The 19,656-nt window shown below is 38.0% G+C and overlaps 1 protein-coding gene across 12 annotated transcripts in view; it reads left to right on the top strand.

Moving 5' to 3' along the window:
- AGFG1 (ArfGAP with FG repeats 1) overlaps positions 1-19,656 on the top strand; it is a 64,177-nt gene that overhangs the window by 32,673 nt on the left and 11,848 nt on the right. For 6 of the 12 annotated variants that reach the window (XM_036022768.1, XM_036022767.1, XM_036022765.1 and 3 more), the window contains 5 exons: positions 7,730-7,845; positions 10,986-11,148; positions 12,357-12,510; positions 17,444-17,563; positions 18,233-18,265. In XM_036022768.1, the coding sequence (XP_035878661.1) occupies positions 7,730-7,845; positions 10,986-11,148; positions 12,357-12,510; positions 17,444-17,563; positions 18,233-18,265 (586 nt within the window). The remainder of the gene's footprint in view (positions 1-7,729; positions 7,846-10,985; positions 11,149-12,356; positions 12,511-17,443; positions 17,564-18,232; positions 18,266-19,656) is intronic. The other 6 variants (XM_036022766.1, XM_028509289.2, XM_036022771.1 and 3 more) reach the window with 2 other exon arrangements.

The raw sequence follows: 19,656 nt of genomic DNA, 5'->3' as shown, positions 1-19,656 counted from the left end.
CCTGGTGTGGCTATATGTTGGTCTTCGCAGCCTAACTGGTCACAGTTCCGTCTGGCATAGAGATAGTGAAATAAGGCGTGGGGATGGGCCGAACTGTGTATCCTGCTTTTCCTGAGCCTCTACGAGAGGTGTCTTCATTCGAGCTGTTGGTCTCCTTCACAGACCACAGACACTTGCAAGTACGTTTATTTATTGGCATTTCCAGTGCTTAATTTCTGATAGTGTTCTGAATATTTGCTTCGTTTATCTTTTCTATTTGTTGGGAGTTATCAGTTATTTAGAAAACAAGTGTTAAATACCTGTTAATCTTCCCTGGCACTTTTTCTCCTTTATTTTCAAGGGAATAATTAGTTATATATAATAAACTGACCTTTAGATGGCCCTCTCTCTTGGAAAGTTCTTCCTCCAGGGAAAGGCTTCTTTTATTTTATGCTCTTCTCTCTGTTACTCCGCATGAACATTATATAACCAGCCTCTAAAGCAGGCTTTTATTTATAATCCTATTTAAATTGTTACCATTCTTAGATACTAGGATGGCATCATAGTCAGTCTGTGGTTGCAGGCAAGGCAGGTAGGCACACTTTTCCTGTAAAGGGTCAGATAGTAAATACTCGGATTCGTGGGCCATACAGTCTCCTGTAGTAATTACCCAGCAAAGCAGCCATGGGAATAGAGGAGCATGGCTGTGTTCTAACTGACCTTTAGCTGCAAACACTGACCTTAGGCCAGATTTAACCCATGAGGTGTAATCTGCTAGCCTTTGGCCCATATATGATAAGAATTTGGATTAGTTAATTTATACTTCTGCACGAGTAAGTTGGTAAGTTGGTAAATGTTCTAGGTCAGTAGTAGTATTTTAAATGGAACAAAGGAAAAAGATATTTGTACTGTATATAACATATATTTGAGGACTGTTAGGAAGTTGCTTTCACTCCTGCACCAGATATTTATTTACTGTCTACTGTGTCAGACACTGAGAACACAAATTGTGTTGAATCAGCCCTGGCAGTGTGGCTCTGCTGGGGCATCATCCTATAACCTAAAGGTTGCTAGTTTGCTCTCTGGTCAGGGCGCATGCCTAGGTTGCTGGTTTGATTCCGTGGTCGGGGTGCATATGGGAGGCAACAGAAAGATGTTTCTCACAACAGTGTGAAATTTGGTGTGGGAAATGTTGCCCCTCTGGATGGGTTGGCTGGGGAAGACTTTCTGAGGAGGCCCGTGTGGCTGGAGAGAAGGGTGATGATACAAAATGAGTTTGGAGAGTTAATCAGAGGTTAGAATCCCGTGGCGCCCAATAGGCTGTGTTGAAGAATTTGATTCCTATGCTAATAAGGAAGCCATTATAAGGTTGTTTGTGTCCTATTTATGAAAATAAGGGTTTGCATGAATAAATGTAAATATCCATTCCAGCAATTTTTGCTCTATTTTGCTGTCCCTGAGAGGATCACTAAGTTGTATTATCACTACACTTAACCTGTTTTCCTTCTCAAACCTGATCCAACACTGTTTTCTGCCTTTTTATTTGTAATTGAGAATTGGTGTGGCTGTTTCCTATTTTTGATGTTCATAATTGAGTTTGTTAAATTGCTTGCACTGCATATATGTGTTATGATTTGGGTGCTGTGTTGCATAATCTTCCATTTACTCTTGTAGCTCAAGCCCTTACCATGCTGTGGCTCCAGGCAGCTGGTTTATCTGGATACACACATGGGCTTTCGTGCCTCCTTGCTTCTGGTTGGGTTCAGTTAAGGGGGACATTGTCAGCAGATCAGAGAAAAGAGGGAGGAGGGAGAGGTTCGAATACTTTCTTCACTTCTTCACTGTGGGATATCCACAGCCTGGCTGCATCCTTCTGTCCAAGGTCACAGCACCATTAAGTAGCTTTTGTTCAAGGATCTGCTGACTTCTTCCTCTCCTGTACCCCTTCACTGTCAGTGGGTGGTGTGAGGCCCTGCTGTTACCGACCCTGGGATACTGCACTCGCTTGTGATTTCCTCACAATCTGCTTGTGCTTTGTAAACAGTCTCATTATTGAACTTTACGGAGGTTGAGTGTGCCGTCTGTTTCCTATGGCGATCCTGACTGATAAATACACTTTAAAATATTTTAGATTCTGTCAGTGGCCATTACAATTGTGATTATGGAGTGGGTTAGCACCAGAATAAGGAAATGATTATTCTGACAATTTCATGAATTTATTCTCTTGGCTGGTGTGTAATTTTATTTTTAATTCCTCTATAAGATCTGTTTTTGAGTATTACCAATCATTGTTTTAAGCATTGTGGAGAATTCAAAAGTAAATGAGATACATGCTCAGTAATTGTTAATATAAGGCAGTTTGTAATGAGCTTCATAAGAGAGATGCATTTGTAATGAGCTTCATAAGAGAGATGCAGAGGGCCGTAGGAGTTCAGAGGAGAGAGATCGTTCTATCAGGACTGCTTCAGTTCTGCCTGCAGCAGGAGTGGAGGGAGACCTCACGGCCTGTGTTCCTGGTGAGACACCTGCTTCCTAGTCCTTGATTACTTCATTGCTCCATAACCCACCCAAACCACTTAAGGGACTAGGCCCAGAAGTAATAATAACTAATGCCATTTAAAGTTCATTTTGTATACCTGTTTGGAGTGCAAAGTATGTGTAACTCAGTCCTTCCAGCATTCCTGTGAGATGGGTACTATTGTTAAACAGAGTTGGAACTCAAATTCAGGCAGTCTTGTTCCCCAGTCCAGGTCCATAATTACCACAACCACTGCGCTATTCTATCATTAGGACTGATTGTCTGCCTCCCTCAAAGAGGTCATCATAACTAATTCCATCATGTGGGCAGCCCTTTCAGATGATGGTTTTTAGGTATCTTGGTCATCATTGATCTTTCTAGTCCTCCATCCCCGTGCTTCTCAAGTAGATAGATTGTATCACTTGCCGTGTCTTGCTAGAGTCATCCACCAGTCAGCTCCCCTCATTCATTGTAGATCTTGCCGCTAGTGATAATCTGATTACTTCTGCCAATCCCAGTGTCCATATACTCCACGTGATTATCATCATTAATAAATCAGTTTCCTGAGTTCCTTGACCTCCTATTTCCAGTGAGCTTTCATCCTGTTTTAGATTTTATCAATGACTGTATCACCTCTCGGGTTCCAAGTTCAAGCATCCTTTTCTCTGACCACTAGTGCCTCTCTCTTCCCAGCTCATTCCCTCCAACTTTTTCTGATTCTAACAGTTTGGGGACAACTGTCAGGACCTCCAGTCGACTAAAGTGAAACTTCTTTGTTGTCCAACATTCTCATCACGTTTTCATTTTTTGAACCTACCTAGACTCCATGGTCTGTTCTAATAACTCCCTTTGAACTCTTGTTCATATTTTACTTCATTAAAGCCAAACACTTAGCCTACTTTTGTACCTAACCAGCCAGACGAGACTGGAGGGAAACACATTATTCTGACTGGTTCCTTTGAAATATTCATGACCTCAGGTTCTGGGTGCTGCCCGCAGTCTTAGTGGATTGACTCTGTTCTCGTCCTTCAACCTTGAAAAGCTCTCCCTTTTCAGTTGATGTTTATTATTTTGCTAAAAGAAATAAAGAAAAAACCCTCAGAAAATAGAACTTGATACTTTCCTATCAGCAAATGTACAGACCCGAAAAAGCATTTTAGTAGAGTGGTGGGACAGAAGCAAGCCTTTCAGGGACTAAAATGTGAATTGGCCACAAGTCGCCATAGAGACCTTGACATTGTCCTAGATGAGTCCCTGGAACACTGGCTCTGTTAAATGAACCTTGCCCGGTAACAGGTTTAGTGGCTAAGTAAATTTTAGAAATACTGAGTGGAGAGCTGTATGGTTTCTCCAGAAGTATCCAGCCATGTAATATGAAAAATAGAGACATTTATTCAAGATACAAGATACAAGAACCGTTGAACACAGGACAGTGACACCTCAGTCCTTTTCAAAGTAGGCACCTTGGGACTTCACATAGTTCTCCTAGTCGCCATCAGCTGCCCTATTGTATTTTCCTGAATCTCATCAACAGTCTGAAATCTCTTCCTTTTTAAAGGTGATTTTAGTTTTGGAAAAAGCCAGAAGTCACAGCGTGCCAAATCTGGCTGTAGGGGGTCTGAGTCACCTGGGTGCTTTGGTGTTTCACCAAAAAACTTGACATGAGATGTGATGCATGAGCACGTGTGTTGTCATGAAGCTGCCAGTCAGCAGTTGCCCATAGCCATGGCCTTCTGAGACATCAGAATAGTTTCTGTGGAGGAAAGTTCAAGCTGACTGCCAAATTTGATACAGATTCGTTGCTGTACTCGCTCAGTTATTGTGACTGTGATGGCCACACAGTACACATGCTCACTCAACAGCATCTATGGCCCCCACTGACTAGTACAGTGAAGTTGTCATTGTTCATGCATGCACATTCCAGTGCACTCTCCTTGAGTGCCAGGCTGCATCGATGCACACAGACTCTTCCCCGTATATTAACTATAGCCGTGCTTTTTCTGATGGACCTCATTTATGTGCAAAGGAAGTTTCTGTCTGTTGACCTAGATTTTACTAAAGCTCTGGCTTTCCAACTTTGGCCTATTTCACAATCACCTGCAGGGCTGGCTTAAAAATATTGCTAAGCACCACCTTCAGAGGTTCGATTTCATAAGTTTTGGGTGCTCCTGAAAATTTGCATTACATTAACTTTTTAGGTAACTCATGCTGCCAGTCCAGGGAAGTGAAGAATTCCATTTTTGAAAGCCACTTCATTTGAGTAAGAATGCCACCGCCAAGAGTGGCAGGAAAGGTTTGGGATTCTGAACACCTAGAAATACCATTGTGGGGTAACACAGCTAGAAATAAGAGCTGACTGAAATTGTGAAAGGACTTGATAGTGAGACAGCATTAATTTGTAGTGGATCCAGCAGCTAGTTTTTGTGGTTTTCCTTGGCAGTTTGGCCTGCCCGAGAGTATGAGTAGAGTTGTTAGCAGTCAGTACAGAATTTTGAGCGAATCCTGCAGGCTACTAATGTCGAATGTCTATAAAGTGTACATCAAGCACTCCGTCTTGCTTTGTATTACTGTGGCAAGTGCCAAGACAGTAGCTTTATAGTTTGTCTTTTACCCATTTTCTTTTTATTTGTGTGCTTATTATTATTTTGTATTCATTAATTGTTCTTAGTTTAAAAATTTGTATGTGGTAGTTCATAGAGTTTTGGAATGTAAGGACTACATGTTCATGGCATTTAGTATATGGACTGATTCTGTCCGTTACAGTTCGTAATTCTTTGGCTTTGGGCAAATGACTACCATGTCTCTTGTTTCCTTGTTTGGGAACTTTTACAATAGAAGCATTAGAAACTTTTCCAATTTTCCTTTTATGAATGTAATTGTAAAACCACAGATCTTTTAAAATTATATTTCAGGAGAGTTATTAGTCAGGGTTTTGTCTGAGGGTAGTCCCATGTGGTTCTTTTTAAGTAGCTAAATATCTATTGCAGAAGCTGGGCCCCTCAGGGCTATGGCATATCTGGCAGGCGGTGCGTGAGTTGCATTACGGTTCTCGGGTGCCTGCTCTTCTCTGGCGTTGCCGCTGAAATGTTTTTGTAATGAGACAGTGTCTTACTCGACGGCCTCGCGGGTGTCAGCTGTTTCTGCCTTAATGACTCGATAGTATCTGTACTGCGCCTGGAGCAGGAGGCACCACAAGAACCCTGTTGTTTCGGAACACGCTTGCACGTGATGGGACAGGAAAAGCCTTAGTCCTTTTCCTGCCCTCCCTTGCCCGCCTTGGGAGCAGGTAAGACTGAGGAGGACACTGCGTTTCTTTGTCTGGTTTTTCAAATTTCTGTCAAGCTTTTTGAAGCTAGATATTATATTTTCCAGTGTTTTAAATGTTATTATTTAAATAATACAAGGAAACTGTGGACTTGTTTTTCATAGCTTTACTGAGGAATAATTAATTATAGGAACTTGAGCATATTTAAAGTGTTTAATTTGTTGAGTTTTGACACTTGTGAAGCCTGATCACAACAATAAGATAATGCTTTTTCATCATCCTCAAGAGTTTTCTTGTGTCCCTTAGTAAGGTGTCTCTTTGATCTGCTTTCCATCACTATGAGTAAGTTTGCATTTTCTAAAAAGCTAAATGAATGGAATCATGTAGTGTGTATTTTGGGGGGTGAGTGTCTGATTTCTGTCAGCCAGCATAGTTATCCTAAGGTTTATTTCTGTAGTTGCTTGTGTCAGTAGTTCTTTTTTACTACAATGAGTCTCCTACTTGGATATTTCAGAATTTACCTACACATTTACTTGTTGATAGATGTTGGGGTTTTTCCTCGTTTGTAGGTGTTATCAATAAAGCTGCTGTGAGCATTTGTGTACAACTATGAGTGTGGACATGGCCACTTATTTTTCTTGAGTAGCTGTTTAGAAGTGGGATGGCAGGGTCATGTGGTAGGTGTATGTTTAACTTTTAAGAAACTGCCAACTCTTGCCCTGGCTAGTGTGGCTCAGTGGATTGAGTGGCAGCCTGGGGGTCTCCAGTTCGATTCCCAGTCAGGGCACATGCCTGGGTTGTGGGCCAAGTCCCCAGTGGGGGATGTGTGAGAAGCAACCACACATTGATGTTTCTCTCCCTTTCCTCTTCCTCTCCCCCTCTCTAAAAATAAATAAGTCTTAAAAAAAAAAAAAAGGGCATTGCCAGCTCTCCCCCAAAGTGGTTGTGGCATTTTACATCTTTGAGAGTTCCAGCTGCTCTACTTTCTCATAATACACGATATGGTCAGTCTTTTTGTTTTTAGCCATTCTAACAGTATGTGTGGTGGGGTCTCTGTGTTTTAATTTGCATTGTCATATGACTAATGATGTTGGGCTGCATATTTGGTAGAGTGGCTGAAAAATTTCCCACCCATTCTTTGAACAGTTTTTTTTGTCTTTATTATAATTGAGTTTTAAGAATTTAAAAATATATTCTGGATTCACATTTTTTCAAGTTCTTTCATGTTTTGAAGGTACTTATGAGTTGGTAGCTTGCCTTTTCATTTTTTAAGTTTTTTGAAGAGCAACAGTTTTTAATTTTGATGAAGACCACTTTATCAAATTTTCTTCATTATTTTCTTTATGTTCTTCTGTCCTATTTGAGTTCTACATCATTTCATTTCTTTGATTTGTCTAAAAAGTGATATCTAGAGTTCTCACTTTTAGCCATTAGGGAAAAAAGCATAGGAGGCAACTCTGAAGTTAGAGCCATATTTTCATTATGTTTTTGTTCATTATATTTTGATAACAAATTGTTTATGATTCTAGTAATTTTTGTTAGTTTTGGTTTATTTTTGAACCTGCGAAGTATGTATGAAATTCTTACTGACCTGGTTCACTCTGTTTTATCGAGTGAGGTGACTGAGATTCCTAAGGTGACGTGACTTTGTTAAGAGCATATAGTTTTGGTCATTCCAAGACCAAAAACTCCCAGGTCCTGTTGAATCCCATTCCATTGTTTGTTTCTCTGTGAGGTGCTGTTCTTTATGGTACTGTTGCTAAGATTTTACTGCATACTGTAACATATTTAAATAAATAGAGTTTATTGGTTGCATCTTCATTTCTCATTGTGATAAATATCCTCACCGAAAGCAGTATTATTACAATTAAGTAGGTTAGTTTTCTAAGAGATCATAATTTTCCCTTTATATTTCATTAAGTGAAGATGTTGATTTTTAACACTTTTTTTTTTAATTCTTTCCAAAGGTCTGTAAACAGATTTGGCTAGGATTATTTGATGATAGATCTTCAGCAATTCCAGACTTCAGGGATCCACAAAAAGTGAAAGAGTTCCTACAAGAAAAATATGAAAAGAAAAGATGGTGAGTGAATAGTTTGTATTTAGAGCAAAGGTTCCCCAAGTCACATTAATTATGGGTAAGATTAGTCTGACTAAGGAAGGGAGGGAGGAAGGAAGGAGGCAGGGTAGGTAGATAGGAAATAGAAATAGGTAGGTAAGTACCCATTATACTTCCCATTATACTTTAACTCTTTATTGGATTTGGTTCTAGTAACCTTTACTTCTACCTTATCTTACTTACCTCAGCAGCCTGGTCCAAGTGTCCTGCCACTTAGTGGAAAGTCAGGGATCCTTCCTTGAAATCCTTCTCTAGCCCTGTTAGTGTTTTTAGACATTTTGAGTCTTACAAAGCCTCCTTTCTTAAAACCTTTATTCATTTAGCAAGTATTTATTTGTTATCTTCTGTATACTAGGCACTGTGCTAATAAAGCTCGCCTGTAGTCCACTCGCAATCCATCTACTTAATTGCATCTTGCAGTTAGTCTTTGCTTAAGGTATCTTTTACCTCCCCTTCCAAGAAATCATTTTACTACCTCGTTAAGGAGGGAACATTGATACTCTCCTAACTAAATCTATTAGATGGTAATTTCTAAAAAGAAAGGAAATAGGTTGGACATGTAGCTAGTAAGCCCTTTTAAAACAGAACAGGGAGTATATGCTTAGAGCTAGTGTTTAAGCGCTTTGGGTTCTTGATTTTTAGCTATATGAGCACAACGTAAAGTCAGTTTGCTAAGACTCATTAATGATGAACTCTTGTTTCTTTATCAGCATGCAGTAGTGTATTTTTCCTTGTTCGGGGGATAAGAAGATTAAGGAGAGAGTCACAAATAGAGGGAATAGATAATGGAGAAGTAAATGTCCCGTTGTTAGCCCAAGGAGGTGTATTTTAACCACAGTGATGTAGTCAAGGACTGGTTTTGGTCCTGAGGGGATACTTGTGATCTGTGGGCGAACTGTCTCTCCCCTCATTCTCTGAGCGAATTAGAAGGAAAGAAAGTTCGAGCTGCAATTTTGTGTTCTTCCTGAATACTCTCAAGGAGACTGCTTTTTGCATAGCAAGATTGGGTGTGAATATAGACAAAACGTACCAGTAACATTTTAGTCCAGAAAAAAGGAAAGTTTTGGAAGGTGGGGTGATAGTAAAAACATGGTGTCATACATGATTCTTTTAAAAGGAAGTATACAATTATCTTCTTATCATTTTAGTTAATTTCCTAGACTTCCCACCCCATGCTGCAGACTTTTCTTGTATAACCCTGGCCTAATTTTTTGTTTTTCTAACAGTTTTACTTTTACCAACTCAGAAGGTTAGTTTGAATAAGATTTAGCCGGTGTTTGAGATAGTTTAGCTTCAGTTAGCAAGAGGAGTTTGTGTGAATATGAGTTGATAGAATTAAAACCATATGTCCTCCCACATTTATTATAATAATAGTAAACAACAATAAAATCTGTTCATTCAAACCATAACCCAAATAACTGTAAACCTCAAATAATTGTGGTTTTTGTTATGTTTTCTGTCCTGTAAAATGGCATAGTAGTAACAAGGTTAACAAATACGAATTTTAACTGGTGGGTGGGAAGAGGGAGTGACCGTTCAGGAAGACTGGGACCTGTGCGTTTTAGACCCAGGCTCCTGCTCACCTGTAACAGGTGACCAGAGAGCAGTGCAGCTGGTCCTTCGTACGGCATAAGAACCCTCCAGATGCAGGCTCCTCAGAAACCCCTACTTCGAGCAAACTGTTCTTAAAACAGTCCGTCTGTTGTCATCTAAGGAGATTTTGAAATTGTTCTTTTGGCCAATTTTCAAACTAATATGTAACACAACTTTAGCTTACTTTTAGTCAGATGAGTCTTTTGGACTAAATACTATAAATATTATCTGGTTTTGTCCTTTGATAAGATGTGGCCGTACTGAAAAGTTGCTGCCATCAGTAATATGCCGAACTATGGGAAAGCATAACTTCCTGTATTCATTGTCGTACTCCATCATTTCCCATGTACTGGAACAAGCAAGCAGTTTTATTGTTTGTGATGATTATGTAATTTTATAACAGCTAACACCTATACCAGGAACTGTTCGAAGTACTTTACAAATGTTAACTCATTAATAGTTCACAGCAACCATATCTCCACTTTATAGATGGGAAGTCATAGGCACGGAGAGTAGAAGTGGTTTGCCTTAGGTTTCACAGCTGTGGAGCGGAGGAGCTGGATGTGAGTTGTCTCTGGGACAGAAAGGTGCTATTAACCGTTCTGTTTTCGCGCTTCCTCCGCCTTCCTGAAAAGGGTTGGCGAAGAAGGGGAAAACCCAGAAATACAGGGAGTGAAAGCTCTCCCATAATCTCTGTCCTCGAGATCATCACTGCCAGTTTTAGGCATTATATTCCTGCTGCCTTTCTTTCCGTCCTTTACTCCTTTCTTCCTGTCACACCTGAAAGGCCATGAAGTAATACGTAAATTTTCCAGTGTCAAAAGAGTAGCTGCGTAGTATTATGTAAAGTAGATTTAAGAGGGCTGTGGTAACATGCATGCACACGTGTATCTGTGTGCATGTAGCTGGTACTTCAGGGGCACAGAGCTTATCTGCTTATGTATTTTAATAGATAGTAACAAAATTTATGAGACATACACTCAGATCAAATGCGAATGAATTAGGTTAAAGGTGTTTTCATTTCTCTGTCTCCCTTTGTGAATTACTTCTGCCCATATAGAAATTGGGCTGTTGATCTTATTCTTACAGATTTGTAATAGGCCTTTATATTTTAGACTGTTAACTGTATTAATAAATGTTTTCTTTTCCTTCTGTCTATTTCCAAGTGATACTTAGGATCTTACAGTACTTTAGTTTTTAAGAATCAAATTATAGTATTAACTATTCATCATGAAAAGCCCGCTGTCTAAAACAACACAAAATGGTTATTGTGTTTATTTTATAAAAACTAAGTAAATAATTGAAAAAAGGTTTTATGTTAGTCTTTATTACCCTTTCTCTTGAGTATTTCAATTAAGTGTTGTCTTCAGCTGTCAATTCCAAGAGGGTTTTGAAATAAGATTAACATCAATAGTTTTGTACAAACTTAGAATTATGCTTATCATCTTTGAGTGTAGCATTGCCTATGTTTTTCTTAGTTAACTACCTGCTCAACTTTTTGTGTGTTTTAGGTATGTCCCACCAGAACAAGCCAAAGTGGTGGCATCGGTTCATGCCTCCATTTCAGGGTCCTCTGCCAGTAGCACAAGCAGCACACCTGAGGTCAAACCACTGAAATCCCTTTTAGGCGATTCAGCACCAGCCCTGCACTTAAATAAGGGCACACCTAGTCAGGTGAGTAGTCATTAAATCTTTGTAGAGGCTTCTCCTTAAGGAGGGCTGAGTATGGTGAATTTGAGAAGGTAAAGACAGTAACAGAACCTGGTATGCCAGTATGCACCAGTGGTTTATAACCCACGAAAGGGTTGTTGGTGAACTGGGTGGGATGTGTGTACACGTGCTCCTCGGCTGTTGCTGATACGAGTTTCTTTGCACCCTCCGTGTAAAGGTGTATGGAAACGTTACCACAGCTATTCGTCATATAACGTAGAATTAGTAAAATATGAATCTGTGGAAACCATCGGAATCAGATCAGTATGGCCTCTGTGATGTACTTTTACAGGGAAGGGTTTCTCAAGCGGCAGAATTCCCCCCATGCCTGGTTTGTAATGCATGTGTATGGAGACACAGGTGGCTTTGCATTATGTACCTTATTCTAAAAAACTGCAGAGACTGAAGTCATTTCATACGTCGATACCTAAAGTTTGCACTTCTGCACTTTACCACAGTTAACTGAGCTGTGACGAATCTGTTATTGTGTGACATTTTGTCTACCCTGCACAAGAATGGTTCTGAGGCATGGCAATATTCGAATTAAATCCCACTCTTTTTAATAGTGCATGTTAGAACATCTGGATAAATTTCTCTGTTTTTACACAGAAAGTTTGAGTGAAAAGTGAAGAGAAGGGTTAAGTTGTTATATTGTAACTCTTTTTCCTGCGTACGAAGGATGTGTTTTATGCAAGCCTAAAACACCTGCTGCTGTCCTGGCAGTAAGACTGCTACCAGGGGGTCCGGCCCTTTGCTGTCTCTGGGCCACACTGGAAGAAGAACACACATTAAATACATTGAGATGTGTAATCACAAAAAAATCTCATAATATTTTAAGTAAATTTACAATTTTGTGTTGGGCTGCATTCACAGCCACTCTGGGGCTGCAAGTTGGGCACCCCCGGAAGCAGTGGGTCCATCCTTTGTTGTGAGGTGTAGCAGCTGTTGTAATTATGTTTCTTTGCATTTCATGCTGTACTTAGAATTGAAAGATAATTTGGGAATAGATTTTGAAAATTGGCGTATTTCAAAAAATACCAAAAGACTCAAAACTGCAAATAAAAGATTATGTGATCTTTAAACTGTGTTTTAATCCTGGTCAGTTGGCAGTAGTGTGGTGAAGTTCAGCATATCTGACTGCAAACTCTTTATGGCTAATACGTGGTCTGTAGTCCCCTGTCGTAGGTCGCTCTCAAGGACAGCAACAAGAAAAGAAGCAGTTTGACCTTTTAAGTGATCTTGGCTCAGACATATTTGCCGCTCCAGCTCCTCAGTCAACAGCTACAGCCAATTTTGCTAACTTTGCACATTTCAACAGTCATGCAGGTAAATGTTTTTTTCCGAAGAACTCTTGCTAGACACGTGATTTCTCTTACCAAGAAACAACCATTCTTTTTAAAACTGAAGCGTTAGTAAACATCGTGTTAAGAGTGGTCACTCATACCTGCTGAGGTGTATTTGTAATCATGTTATGCTGTGCTTTTAATCTCAAAAGAGACTAAACGCCAGGTGTTGATTGACATGACCTCTTTCCATAGAAAGGCGGGAAAAGACTGTCAACTATTTCTTTAACGTTTTTGGTATGGACGATTTCAGATGTCTAAAAGTAACCATATACTGATCACTCATGGCTGATCTGATCTGGCTTGATTTCTCACTCTAGTCATTTCCTCTTCTCAAGTTATTTTGAAGCAAATCTTCTACATAGTAGTTTATCCTGAAATAACTTATTTTATATGTATCTATACAACAGAATTTTTTTGTTAAACATAATCATAGTATTATTACTGCTCCCTAAATAATAGTAATAATAATAATAATACTCAATTTGAGTACTCATTAGTACTCAAATTTCCAATCCAAACACACACACAGATTTTATTCAGATTATGTTTCAGATAAGGCGTACACACTGCAGTTGTGAGACATGTCCCCTTAGTCTGTAGGTTCTTCCTCCATATCCTTTGATTTATTTGTTGAAGAAACTTAGGTTATTTGTCCCTGTTGAGTTTAAAGCAAGTCTGAAATTTGTTGATTGCACCACTGTGGGGTCCTTTATCAGCTTACTCTCTTTTTTATTTCCTGTAAATTAATAGACTCGGTCTGTTACAGGTTGATTTTTGTTGTTGCTGCTGCTGCTGCTGGGGGGAGGGGGGTGGAGTGGACAAGCCTGCTACTTAGGGCTTAAGAGGCAGATAATACTGATTGCCTGTTGTGGTAATGTTAGCTGTTGATGGCCAGTGCCGCCATCTGTTATGCAAAATCGTGATACTCTCAATTTATCATTCCTTTATTTACCAGCTGAAGTATTGGGTTGACCAAAAAGTTCTGTAAGATGACTCTAGCAGCATTTGGTTGTCTTTGTCTTCATTCAGAACAGTTTTGTTAGGTTGTATTGTGACAGCTGCCATACCACCAGCATGCATTTTTTAAAAAAATCTCAAAATTGATGAATTCTTGTGTAGCAATTTTAATATTGAAGATGGGACAAAATAAGCAACATTTTTGGTACATTATGCTTTATTATTTCAAGAAAGGTGAAAACACAACTAAAACGCAAAAAGAATAATTATGCATTGTATGGAGAAGGTGCTGTGACTGATAACGTATCACATTGGTTTGTGAACTTTTGTGCTAGAGATTTCTTGCTGGATGATGCTTCCCAGTCAGGTCGACCAGTTGACGTCGATAGTGATGAAATCGAGATATTAATTGAGAGCAGTCAACATTATACCATGTGAGAAATCTCGGACATACTTAAAATATCCAAATCAATAGAGTTATTGGTGAAAATGAAAAATGTGTCTTTTATTTTATGGAAAAAGCCATATGGACTTTTTAGCCAACCCAATACTGGAAAACCCCCGCAACTTTATCTTCTGCTTCTACAGAAATATTTAATAGTTATTTTGACTGGTAATAAACATATCACAAAACCTACAAACTGGAAACTGTAATTAGTTTTTTTCACACCTTACACTAGCGACATGAAACTCAGTTCTCTTGTTACCAAGGTAAACACAAATGAGTCCTAAAATGCGGAACTGCGGTGCCCTTTTCACGGGGGAGGTTCTGATCTGTTGCCACATGTAAATACAGATTTAGGATTACTAGTTACTAATTTTCTTTTTAGAGAAGCAAGCAGTCTTATGTAAAGTGAAAATGTTCTCTTTTTAAATGTTGGAAATGGAGGGAAAAATTTTAAATATCGTATAGGTGACACAGAGTGTATCTGCAGCTGAATTTGACGAGGGCTTTGGTTTTTATCCCCTGGTCTCTGCTTTCTCCAGAGTGGTTGCTTCTAACTGAAGAGGAGACACAGCTCTCTGCAGGGTCAGGCTCCTTAACTTGGCGCCTGAAATTTTAAAGCTGACTCCTTCATACTTTTTGAAATAAAGTTGTTTAAAACACATCTTTACTGTTTTGTCACATTCTTTTTAGTTCGGATTTCTTTGTGTCAAGTTTGCTTAAGGTTGCAAATAGTAATTTTTGTATTATTAGATTTATTAGAGCTTAATTTCCAAAGTTGTATGTACCAGACTTTTATTCCACAGCGCTTAGAAATTTTAAAAGTTACTATGTGTTGAAGACAGTGAATAGTTTACAAAGACTGATAGAAATATTACAAAGGCCTGTCTTTTCATAAAGATTAGGTATTTGATTCTTGTGCTTGATGCTCTGGTTGGGAAGCACTGGGAAATGCAAATGTGATGAGGTAGATTAAATGGATTATCTTGAGCTGATGTTTTTTTCCTGATGCTGTCTGAAATATATTAAATGTATATTTTCCCCCTTATGATGTTGTAAATATAAGATAAATGTGGAATGTACACTATTGTGTAGTATATATCCATATATGTTTCAGGTTTAAGTGATAAACTAGCTCGGGGACCTAATTCCTGTTGCATTTTCTCTCAGATGTAGATCTAAGTTGTTTTAAAAACTTAGAAACTTAACCTTTTGCAATATAGCCCACTTTAAATTTGAGAACTTCCTGTTCCATGTTCTCTTCATTTGATTTATAGTTGCATTATCTATAAGTATATTATATATTTTGGCCTTATAAATTTACTTGGCCTTTTAGTAGAATTTTCTTCTTTTTGGCCTTCTATTTTAAAGCTTTCAAAGAATTTCTATTGTCTCATAAGCTGTAGAATCATAGTGCTGGATTAGCAAGTGGAGACCAGGTAGTGAGTCCTCTCATTTTGCTAGCTGGTAGAACTGGTAGAGCTGGGACAGTTGAGGGGCTGGTCCAACGCTGTCCCATTGCGTGGGGCACGGGGAGACTTCTCTGGTTCCTGTCTCAGACTCCCTTTGCACCGAACTGTTCTTGAGTACTGTTTTTCTCTGCAGTACTAAATGGTAGCTGGGTTTAAACTTGTAATACATTTATTATTTAAACTTGTATAGATACTCCAAAATATTTTTCAAGAAGTTAATTTTAAAATGTATTATTCATTTATTAGTGCTTCTTCCATTATATTTATTTTGGGGAAAGTAAAATTTCAGCTTATAAAGAAATTGACTTAAGTAAAAAATAATGACAAAAGATTGGGGTACCCAGAAAATACAGAATTTATATTGTTAAGCAATAAGCAACCTTTTAGTTTAGGTACTTCTGTATAGTGTTTGAGAGGTAAGACAAACGTGGTTTTAAAAGATTTTCAGGAACAACGTGTGACCAGTGCCAAGTAGGATAGCACCCCACATTTCAGAAGTGCCAGGTGTGATCACCCAGAAAGGGAAGTGTCACAGGCACCAGGTAAAACGGGGGTCTAGTTTAGGTGTGTTCCTCCCTTCCTGTCATATCCTTAGAGATATATACAGAACAGCAACTACACAAAATGCTTTAAGTTTTCCTGTGTTTTTTTTCCCCCCTACAAATATGCTTTGCTTTGTTAGTGGAAAATATTCCTGTTTAGTAACTTTTTTGGTTTTGTTTACAAGTAGAATATATGTTCTTTACAAAAGCTTAAGGTTAGACAAACAAAAAAGGAAGTATTATCTGATATCTTTCTATATTGAGTTAGAATACAGATTTTTCTGTGTATGCAATACCATATTTAACAAAGTAGCTGGTGAAAATGTATCTGGAACTTACTAACCTGTTTATCTTATTTACTTTGGTATAACCATTTTTGTATAGGGCTGAATGTTTTTTACATGATTTTTTACATGACTGCATTGTATTTCAGCAATTCCTTCATTGCTAGCTATTTGAGTTTCTAATTTTTTCACCATAAAAACACATTGTTTAGCTATTACTACATCCATACTCATTTGCAAGATTATTTCTTTATAGAAACTTTCTGGCAGTAGAAAGGCCGACGGAGGATTTGAAGTGGCTGACATGGATGATGTCCGTCTTTTGGACATCTTTTCATTCGTACCACTGAGCGTGTCCTTTCCCTTGTATCAGTCACTTTCTATTCTGATCGTTTTTATCATACCCTGTATAAAAATCTTACCCAGCATCTGTTTTGGCCCTTAAAAACAGGTGTTGAATTATTTTATTCAGTTACATAATTTAGAGAAGCCTAGAATTTTACTATTAGATTGATGACGAGTGGAAAATACCAGTGGGTCTGTTTTCCACTGGTGTGAGGTGCACTTGTGTTATATTATACTTTGTACTAGTTTTCATTGTTTCTTACATTCAGTGTGTTTGAAAATGACAGGCTTGTAATGGAATGTGAATATCTTTCATTTGTTTAATAATCTTGTCTCTCTCATTTTCCATTCAAATTTGTTTTCCTTTTATTTTTATATGCCATGGTGTGACAAAGTTGTGAACTTAAAAAAAAACCCAAAGAATATTAATTTAATTAAGCCATTTTGTGTCAGTATTGTAGATTCATCCAGCCTATGAATCACTCAGTGCCATTTTGAATCTAAATTTTCCAGACGGTATCCTATATCCTGCACTTCTATCTGCTTTACTGTAACTCATGTATTTAGTGCTCTTAATTCAGAGTTTTCTTTAATAGAGTTACATTTAGAGTCCTATTCCTGTGGTCACTCAAAGGGTATTGTATGCAAATTTGTCATTGTCCAAAATGTTATTGGAAATTTCTAGATACCCTTTGGTAAACTGTTTGAAATTGGGCTAAACATGTAGGATTTAAAATCTGATTTCTGTGTGTCTTTAAAGTGAGTTCTGAGGTATAGTGACTTTTCATAATATTCTTAAATTCATTTGTCATTTTTTTATTTGTAGTTTTCACATTCATTAACATGTTTTGTTCCTTACCATTTACAGCTCAGAATTCTGCAAATGCAGACTTTGCAAACTTTGATGCATTTGGACAGTCTAGTGGTTCGAGTAATTTTGGAGGTTTCCCCACAGCAAGTCACTCTCCTTTTCAGCCCCAAACAACAGGTAGAGCTTCTCCAGCATTGTGCCTAAATGTTTCCTTTAAAGAACCAAGTAAAACTCTCTAGGTGTAGTTTTGAAAATGACTCTAAACTTAAATTCTATAATTTCATTTTAAAATAGTTCTATCTTACAAAGCTCTGGGGAAACCTGAAATCTCTATTTTATTTCTGTGTTCATTTGTTTTTCTGACCTCTTTCGTATGTTGTCTAATTCACATCTATTCTCCTTTTCCTGCACATGAATCCTCCTTAAACGACAAATTATGACAGTGTTTTAGGGCTCAGAACACGTTCGTTTAGGCTCTAAGTAAAGGAAGCTGATCTAAGTAAAGGAAGCTGATCTAAATAAAGGAAGCTCCATAGAACTAAAAGTGTAAGTAATTTTTAGGGCAACAAACTTGAAGGAAATAAATGTTATTAGTCAAGAGTAGGCTATTTAAGGATCACTTCAGTCAAACTTGGAAATAGTTTTCTGTGCAGGAATTGGTCTTTAAACATTGAATACTCTCCCATAAACTGCATTGTTTTCAGAAAGTTATTGAACCCTTGTTTAGATCTTTGGCTGATTACTTTGCTTTCAACTTGAACTCTGTGTATTATCTTCAAGGTTTTTCTTTCAATTATCTTTTTTTTCCTTTAACTTTTATCATTTATGTAATTTGTGGCTGCTCAGTATTTAGAATGCTTTCATCTAGCTACAGCTCTGGTGAATTTCCTTCAGCTCTTCCTCTCTAGGCTGCCAACAGTGAGTGCTGCTGTCAAGTGGGCTCCTGTTACTAATTTGCTCTGTGCTGTATTTCATGGGCTTTTCAGTAACAGAATATTCATTATCTTCAGTAATCTGTAAATTCTCACTATTACTTCCCCTTCACCATTCCTAAACTCAAATAATACAGTGGTATGCAATGAGTTAGTTGATTTCATGATTCCATTTTTAATAATTTGAAATAAGTTTCATACAGTTTTGAAAGGCTGTACTATATACTTTGTTCATCAGCTACTTATAACAGATCACAGTCTTTTATTTATCTTTATTATTAGAGAAGAGGGAAGGGGAGGGAAAGAAAGGGAGAGAAATGTCAGTGTGCTTGAGAAACATCCATCCGTCACTTCTTGCACACCCCTAGCTGAGGACCTGGCCCAAAAGCCAGGCACATGGCCTGGCTGGGAATGGACCTTTTGACTTGTGGGGTGACGCCCAACCCACTGAGCCACACCAGTCAGGGCCAGGTCACAATCTTTTAAATACATACATTACTTAATTTTAATTGGAAACAAGCAGAGTTTTAATTCCTGAGAACTTTTATTGGTATATATTATTTTGGAATGTTTAAAAAAGTGATTGATGGAAAGTTTTTTTTTCCACAAATAGGTGTATATCCATTCTGTTTTAAAAATACCTATACATGCTTTGCTATCACTTTAATATAAAACTATATTTACGTACCATTTTGATTGCTGAAACTAACGTGTAGGCGTAAAGAACTGGCGGCAGAGGTGCAGGGTCAAAAGCGTAGCATGCAGTGTGCCGGCTTCAGGCTCCGGTAGTGCTCTAAAGAAGTCTCTCGGCTACAGGACGGACTCTAAAGTCTTAGCAGAGTATACTATCTTTTAGTGATCTTTAGGTGAATTGTGCTTTATAAAATAAAAATGGGTATAATATTTAAATTTTTGTATACAATAATTTTTACTCCTTAAGCTGTGTAGTACGGCATGATTTTAATGAGGATACCATGTGCATTAAATTATTATGTGGAATTAAATAATAGCTCTTCAAATAAAGTAAGTCTGGAGCTAAAAGACCATCTATTTAAGAAATCCTGGATCAAACATAGTACATCTTAGACATTTTAAATTTCTACCTTTGAATTTGTTTCAACCAAGTCTTCACTACAGATACAAAAGCTTATAGTGTCAGATACTTGTTAGCAGGAGAACTAGTTAAAAGTCAACGTATAACTGAATATTGTATAAACTAACCAGTCTTAGACCAGGTGAATTATATGCTGTACTTCAGGATGGATCGTTACACATAGAAATTTGTAGCTCTTCATTTTGCCAGGGCCTGTGAAAATCTAGTTTTGCAGATTATAAAAA

Source organism: Phyllostomus discolor, chromosome 4, assembly GCF_004126475.2.
Source record: "Phyllostomus discolor isolate MPI-MPIP mPhyDis1 chromosome 4, mPhyDis1.pri.v3, whole genome shotgun sequence".
NCBI lineage: Eukaryota > Metazoa > Chordata > Mammalia > Chiroptera > Phyllostomidae > Phyllostomus > Phyllostomus discolor.
The sequence above is the reverse complement of the archived record's forward strand: the minus strand, read 5'-3'. Positions and strand labels throughout refer to the sequence as shown.